This window comes from Emydura macquarii, unplaced genomic scaffold (assembly GCF_026122565.2).
Source record: "Emydura macquarii macquarii isolate MOO-44397 ecotype Brisbane River unplaced genomic scaffold, CSIRO-AGI_Emac_v2 contig_1363, whole genome shotgun sequence".
Lineage (NCBI taxonomy): Eukaryota > Metazoa > Chordata > Testudines > Chelidae > Emydura > Emydura macquarii.
The window spans coordinates 21,537,282-21,545,383 of NW_027131500.1; the positions used below are offsets into that span (position 1 = coordinate 21,537,282).

General features: G+C 41.9%; 1 protein-coding gene and 1 non-coding gene across 2 annotated transcripts; both read right to left on the reverse strand.

The window, feature by feature from the left end:
- Nucleotides 1-922: 922 nt before the first annotated feature.
- Nucleotides 923-7,475, reverse strand: RPS3A (ribosomal protein S3A). The gene is made up of 6 exons (XM_067551911.1): nt 7,319-7,475; nt 6,160-6,263; nt 4,136-4,323; nt 2,676-2,884; nt 1,764-1,873; nt 923-1,084 (listed from the first exon to the last, which is right to left on the reverse strand). The coding sequence occupies exons 1-6, from the start codon at nt 7,378-7,380 to the stop codon at nt 963-965; spliced, it is 795 nt and encodes a 264-aa protein (XP_067408012.1). The 5' UTR covers nt 7,381-7,475; the 3' UTR covers nt 923-962.
- On the reverse strand, nt 1,389-1,460 carry LOC137155630 (small nucleolar RNA SNORD73). Its single transcript, XR_010920588.1, has one exon. It is a non-coding gene; the product is annotated as a small nucleolar RNA SNORD73 (small nucleolar RNA).
- Nucleotides 7,476-8,102: the final 627 nt, after the last annotated feature.

Here is an 8,102-nt window from a genome sequence, read left to right on the forward strand (position 1 = left end):
AGCTAAAATTGTACCACTACATCATCCTAAAGAACGAAGCTCAGAATTAATTAGTTTTAAGGTTCTTTTTGTGTCTTGTCACCATTAAAGTATTTCTGTTCCAAATTTATTTCATATAATGGGAACTGCATTCTATGGTATTTGTGAATTGACATTGTGACTAGTACTATTTCTTGTAATGGGATAAAGTAAAAAATCACTTTTGTACACTATTCTTTGAAAACAGCTAACATTTTGATTCATAATATGTTTTCACAATAAAATAGTTGTAAGACATTTAAATCTTTGGGTATCAGAAAGCAAAATTGCTGAGTGGAAAAGGTTACTCTAAAATATTATTACCAAAAGGATAAGTTTAGGATCTAAATAAGTGTAAAGGAAGCAGAAATAAGATTTTAAACAAGAGTCCCCTCTACTCTGGATAATCCTTTAAGGTCTCCATGGAAATTCAGGTTCTTGGACAACATCGCCTCTCCTCTGCTTCTCCACCCTCCCTCAATCACCACTGCCAAGGAAACTGTGCACCAGGTGGCTGGATGCCACTTCAGACTGCTTTTTTGAAGTGCTTGGAGATAAAAGGTACTATTAAGTGTAGTTAGTACATGTGACCAATGATACATATTCTGTATGTAGACAAAATATTAGCCTCATTTACTTCAGGATCTCATTAGAACAGGTTTGGGTTTTAGATGCTCAATTCTTTGAAATTCAATCTAGTTCTTCTAAAAAGGACAACCAATCTGCTTCCACCTAACCGTGATTAATTAAGAGGCAGACTCGATACCAACTCACATCTTTAGCATGTGAAACAATAGCAGTGAAGTGGCATATATAATAAGGGTAATAGGTGTAAGTATTCAGTATCTTATATCACATCTGACTTAAGTGTCTAGTATCACTGCATTAAACCAAATACTACTACTGTATATTAAATTTTTTATTTTTTGCATCCGTTTTTTATTCTAGACAGACTCTTGCACAGGAGGCTCGTATCCATCAGCTCGTTCTACTTTAGCGCCTGTCTCATCCCCAGAAGGTTTTCCTGTGCCACCACCTTCACCATGCAGTTCCATCAGCTTGCCCACTAAAAAAGCATAATATTGCAATTGTTAAGAATACAGTAGTGATATTTAAGAATTTTTAAAAAAATTATGAATTAGAAAAAAAAGTTTGTATTATTAAATTCCCTGTCATCTATACACCTCAAGACAAGTTAAACATTTAAATACGCCTTTTCCACACTTCAAAATCAGTACCACAGCTAAATCAGTAAGACGTACCCAATTTAAGAGTGTACACACAAGGAGGTTGCACTGATTAGGTAAATATTTGTATTTAGACAAATCTTTCAAAGATGCCATTAATAACTCAGTCCTGCATTACATGGGAATGTCAGAAAGTGGCAAGGAGTATAATCACTTAGTGTCATTTGGGACCGAAACATGTTGTCATCATTCATTCCCAAACCAAAACCACCAAATGTTTATAATTGCTTCTTTTCAGCATCTTTATTTGGTTTCTTCGAGCAAGAACTCAAGAATATTCCAAAATTAAGAATCATTTACAGGAATTCAGATTTGTTACTGAAGTCTCAGACTGTTAGTATAAGCCATTTATGATGAGTCTTAAGCATTGAAACATGCAATGCTGCTTTCAGAAGGCTCTTTCAGTTCCAAAAATCACTGAACATGATTTGAAAACATTATTTTACTTAGCATACTACTACTCAGTTAAACTCAACATTTAAGCAGAAATTAACTTACATTCAAACTTGGGCTTCTTAAGCATCTTCACTTTGCGGACGTACACATCATGAAGAGGGTAGATGGACTGACAAGCTTTTTCTATGTCTTTGCCAATGCTGTCTGGAATCCTGGGGGGCAGGAAAAAAAAAAAAAAAAAGTTTTTCAGTGTTAGATTTTCAAGCGATAAACTACTGCTTGATCAATATATATAAAGTTCAGACTATTCAGTATTTTAACACCCTCAACAGCAATCCACCCCCACACCTTCCCTCCAGAAAGGTGTAACAAACTACATAAGTTCCTTAGTGTCAGTTACTCATCTTTTGTGCATAATGCCCTATTATACAAGTGATATAATTTCTGCTTGTTTCTCAGATTCAACTACCAAGTCAAACATCCCTTTCAAACTGCTAATTCTACCAAAAGAACTCAACTCTTCATAACTAGACATTACTGAAGTCTGCAAAAAGGTGTGTGGATCATGCAGTCTCTTCACAAATTCTTTTTTTAGATTTCCATAATCACAGCAGTCAACGTCAGATGTGGTGCAGGTGGCAAGAGTGTAGGTGTGGGGGAACGGTATGTTAAGCTTCCCATACTTTTGTCGGGGAATGTTTAATACAAGTAGTTGTTGAGCACTCAGCCAGGAGTGAAAATGACAGATAAATTGTTGTACTGGATAGTAAGTTAGTTATTTAATTAGAAAATAATTAATTAATTAGTATGTCCAGATACTCTAGCATTCGGATTCTTCACCTTACTTCTCACACAAGTGCTTTAAAAACAGATGACAGCGCTGTCCCCACAGAGATTTAAACTAGGTTAATACATGAAGTGCTACAAAACTCTCTCTGAGACTATGTAAACCAAACCTAATTAAACCAGACTGTTTCTGAAGTTAAAGCTTGTTTAAGGACAGCCAAGACGTACAGCTTATTGACAACTTCTTTCAGGTCATTAGTCTGCACCTCCCGGGTCATGATCTCCATCATCTTCTTGCGAATTTGGCGGACCTGCTGGTGCTGGGCATACGAGGTCTTGCGAATCTGGTTATTACGCTTCTTGGTAAAACCCACGCAAAAGAGGCGCAGTAGATAGCCATCTGTAGTTTTGACATCAACATGGGCTTCAATCATTGTCTAGAAAAGAAGTTATAGAATACATTTGTCTTTTCTAGTACCACAGAAAGACACCACAATGCAAGCCTCTTAAGTATTTCCAGTAAGACCTTCCTTAAACAATACTCTAGTGTTGCTGTCAACTTGACTCAACTTTAAGGTGTGAATAGTTAGCCCCTAAATTGTTATAAATTCTACCTAATATTAAACTGCCATTGACACTTCAAATTCCTAATGGAATGTAGGGTTTGGGAGGGCACTAACTGATGACACAAGCATCACCACTTCTCACTCCTGGTCCCCCTAATAGGGAGCAAACTGAGTGAAGGAGAAATAATTCAGCTAAATTAGTATTAGCAGGGAACACAAAGGTGTTGATTCATATAATGCACCTTCCCCATCCCAGATTGGGATTTTATATGCCACCCTTGCAATTAGTGGGAAATCTCTCCTTGCAAGTGGTTTCCAGGTTGCCAATACCAACTCTCTCTCCTTCCAGCCCCTATTCTTGTGTTGGCACTTCTACTGAACATCCCAACTCCCTGCCTCATACACAGTGGCAACGTGAAGCCAGTAAAATCCAAACTTGTTTTTAGTCAACATCCATTATTTAACTAACATCCACCGATCAAGAAATTTTCTGTGGCTTCTTAAGTTTGGGATAGGGATGATGCCTGCATACTATATATTGAAAGTTTGTATTTAAGTGTAACCTAAAAGTATAGTAACTATGATATGTATAGCAAGATGTCCTCTTTTCTCAAGCTGCCCTCCCAAATTCTGCCCTTCTCACTAATATAGTGAGAGGCCTTACGGATTTGCTTCAAATAATCATGAAGTACTTGAACCAGTGGGGCCAATGACTAACCAGAACATAAATAAGATCTCAGAAATAGGTTTGCTCAGTTTTTTTTGTTTTGTTTTTAAACTAGGCTTGAAGTCCATGTGCTGGAAGTATTCTGCAACTGTACATGCACATTTTTAGATACCCCTCTATAGGCAACAGCAATTGCTTCAGATGTTAGTCTTTAAAATCTGACCCTTAAACTTTATACTTTACATTCAAACTTTATCTTACTGCTATTTTTAAAAAACCAAACATCAACCCAAAGAAATCACACTGAAACACAATGTAGGTTGGCCTGACCAAGGCAAAGATCAGTCTACAACAGTATTCAAGATCAAGTTGTTTCATCTCTATTTTTAGAGGCAGTTTCCTATCAGGGTAGTATTTGTACAGCTTCACAGATACATGTCATTACTACTATTTACCTGCCATTTTTTGACCATGGAGCACATTTTGTCACGGGTGAGGTCCATTCCATGGAAGTTGGTCAGACAGTTTTTGCCCTGAACATCCTCTGTAATCAGTTTGAATTTACGGAAGGCAACTTCATCATTCTGCAGATCAGCAAGACTCACTTCAAATACACGGCCCTTAAGTCCATCAGAGGCAATTTCTATATGCATATAAAATAACATTTGTTGTTATTAGTAATTAGAAGGAATAGCTGAATCAAATTCTGAACCCTTATAAATTCATATCAAATAAGTAACTGCCTTATAGAATATTAGAGGCCACATGGACTATTTAGAGCAGGAGTGGCGGACCCAGTGGCTCTTTGATGATACAACTGTAGCTGGTAGCAGACTGAGAAGTGAAATTGACAAGCTGCCAGGGAAATTGACAAATCAGTGATAATTTTTCTGTTGAGGGTCAGAGACTGAAAAGTGAAATTGACAAGCTGGGTAAAGTAAATGTGGCTGTTTGCAGCTCTTCCTCTCTCACTGGTTGGCCACTCCTGATTTAGAGGTTTAATCTGTGCCTTATAGCCTCACACTTGAACAAATGTATGTAAGTTAAGACCTACAAAAATGTAGTCAGTTACACCTTTTTAATTTAAACTGTTGCAGAGAAGTTCTTTTTGTAATAAAACTAGTCAAGCATCAATTCAAAGCAGCCCTGTATTTTTGACACCATGCCGTGCACCATATTTAATATTCAAAAAATAAATTCTATGTACAGGCCTGAACATACAGTCTAGTTTTGAAGGCCCAGATTTTAAAAAAGCATTTAGATGTTGCTGCGCTCGGTGTTGCAACACCTTAATACCTTTAGAAATTAGAGTCAAAGTGTTTTGAGGAACAATGCTGAAAAGCAGTATATATATAAAAATTTAATATGTTTTTTTAAAATATACATAATATAAAACATGCACACACAAAATAAGAGCTAAAAATATAGATGATTAAGAACTGAAGTTAAGGAGCAGAGCAAATTACAAGTCTAATTATGTCACTTAACAGCTATACATCTGCCAATGCATGACTATCCATCCTTGCAGAAGGTTCTATGTTCAGTTACCATAGCACGTTATTCTATAAGCTACTAGATTTCACTTTTATGAATCATATATATTTAGCCAAAAGTTCCCCTTTTCTTAATGTTGTTCCATTGCTCCTAGCTATATCAATGTACCATGCTAAATAATTCATGCCCTTTAGTATTTAAAACCTGTATTACATGTAAAGATAACTCCCTCCTAATCACATTGGCCAAGTTACACACTTCAATATTCAGAATATTTTGTCACTCTTATCTAGATTCCAGTGTTCATTTCTCAATACAAGAGGCTGAGGTTCCCCCTCACCTAAACACTGCATTTTAAATGTGGTCTCATCTGATCACTACTCCCTCTACTCAGGGATGCCTCTGCAAACACACTGCCCAAAAAGCTAGCAGTTTTGCTACCCTATCGCAATGAAACCCCACATATATAGATCTGCTCATTATGTCCTTCCCCAAGATCTTTCTGCAACACTGCTTTCCAGATCTTTCTCACTTATAAAAGATACTGATCATTTTGTCATTTCCCCCAGATGCATCTAAACACATTAAAGTAATTTCCAGTCCAAAATTCTAATCTTTATTGGGTCTTTCTTCGTTTTTTGGTCCAACCGGTATTGGTCCTACCAATAAAGATCAGTTTAATAAGCTTAAGAGATACACATAAGTAGGCCTTCTACTCAGTGGTCAAACAGCCACACTAAAAAAAAGTGCTACAGGACTCTCGTTGTTTTTGCTGTATACAGACTAACACGGCTACTCCTCTAGAAATAAAAAAATCCTACACTTCCATAGTCTGTTCATCTTCTGTGGATAAGAACCAAACCATGTTGATCTGTATGCCTAACTTGATTCTTTGTCTACTGAAGTCAAAGCCTTAGTGCTACCCAATAAACAGTAAGGTCAATTAATAGACATCTAGTGTTACCTCAATACATTAGATACTCACTGGTTCCTTGGGTCCTGGTGACGAGTGTCTTCCCAATGTTTCGGATATTAAACATTGCAGGAGCCTTGACATCGTACCAATCCTTCTTTGAGAAGGGATCGACCCTTAGTTTACAAAAAAATAAAATATATTTCCACTCATTTTTCAGATTAAAGCTGGCCTTAAATTTGAAAATTTGGTCCTCTTCTTCCACGTTTATCACATGAAACTGAACTCTTGTAGAGTTACCAAATACCAGACAAAGCCATTAAGCCATATTCTTATGTAGCACTACCACATGCCATAATATAATGGCTTTAACTGCAGGTATCACCCATTTAAGACAGCAATAGACATCTGCAGTTTATGCATTTTCTAATTAAAATGAACATGTTTTCTTATCAGCATAAGCTTGCAAACATCAACAAGTGATACGTTTCTTTTTGCTTGCCAAGGTTCAAATCCATTAGAGCTACTAATCGAGAACTTTAATTTACAAGCATTTCTGGATAATAAAATATGGCTGCTGATTCAACAAACCCCCAAAATACATCTGAAATATTAACATAATGTTAACATTAATATTAATGTATGTCTCTGGGTTTGATATACAACCTTTACGAAAGCGTCCTCTGGACGTCCATTGCACGAATATGGTGAGACCGACACGGGACCAAGAGAGCAGGAACCGACCCATCCCAATGTGCTGTTCAGCCGTAGCCCTCTAGGCCCAGCACCGCCAGGAAGAGTCAGAGACCGGAACCCAGCACAGTACCTGTCCCGGCGGCACCGGAGCTGGCCAGAGACGGCTCCGCACAGCACGTGCACCAGCGACTACCCGGCTCCCTAACTCCCGGCTGGCCCCGAGAGCCGCAACCTGGTGCTGAGGCGGCTCAGTGCGGCCAGGCCCCGGCCCGCCCGCCTCGAGCAGGGGGATTCACAGCGCAGCCAGCCCTGTCCCGGCCGCAGCTTCCCCGTCCCGTGCAGCCGGGGTCCCGCGCGCTCTCCTAGTCCCCGCCCCTACCACTGGCCCAGCCGCCGCCGCCATGTCAGCACCGGCCGCGGCCGCCGCTCCTGGTGCGGGCCGCCCCCAATCCGCCCGGCATCCGGAGCATCCTGCCGGCCCGCAGCCCGCCTGCCCCTCCGCCGGGGCCCCTCGGCCCTGCCCGGCCTCACTCACACTTTCTTCTTCGCGCCTTTCTTGCCTCCCTTGGTGAGGCGCTTGTTCTTGCCGACCGCCATGGTGCAGCGCTGGAGCCAAAGAGGCCGAGACCCGCCAGCAACGCGAGATTATGCGAGAGGGTCACACAGTCACGCGAGAACTCCGCTTCCCGCCCTCTCGCGAGAAACCACTAGAGCCGGTTGCTCGCGCGAGGGAGGGAGGCAGAAGCTCCCTGGACCGAACCAAATAGTGCGGCGGGAGAGGAAGGAACATAGGTGACGTGAGTCACCCCTGGTGATTCCTTACCAGTGGGCGGGGTGCCGGGGCCCTCCCCTTTAGTCTCCTTGACCCCAGCCTAGCCTAGCCCCGCCCCAGTGGTGACGATGCCGTAGTTACCGCCGCCGGCTGACTGCGTCTGCTGCCGCCCAGCGCAGCGGCGCTCTCCTGAGGACGCGGACCACGCCCCGCAGGTGCAAGTCCGGACTCAGGCGCGAGACAGAGACTGGCAGCAGCCGCACCCGCCCAGCCCCGCCACGAGCGCGCCCCTCCCCCCGGGGCGGACTGGATGGACACGGACAGGACGGTCTGGAGAGAGCCGAGGAGGAGCATTGGGGCTGTCTCGAGCTGTGTGCCGCCGCCGCCCCTCCCCCCTGCGTGGGTGCCTGGTGCCCAACTGCCACTCCTTAGCAGCTCGTGTCTCTGTCTCCTCCCTTCCACCCCCCCTCCCCCCATCCCCGGACATCCGTTGCTTTTGCTCGTTGTTCGGGGGCAGAGCACGGACGGGGACTCGGAGGCGGCAGTG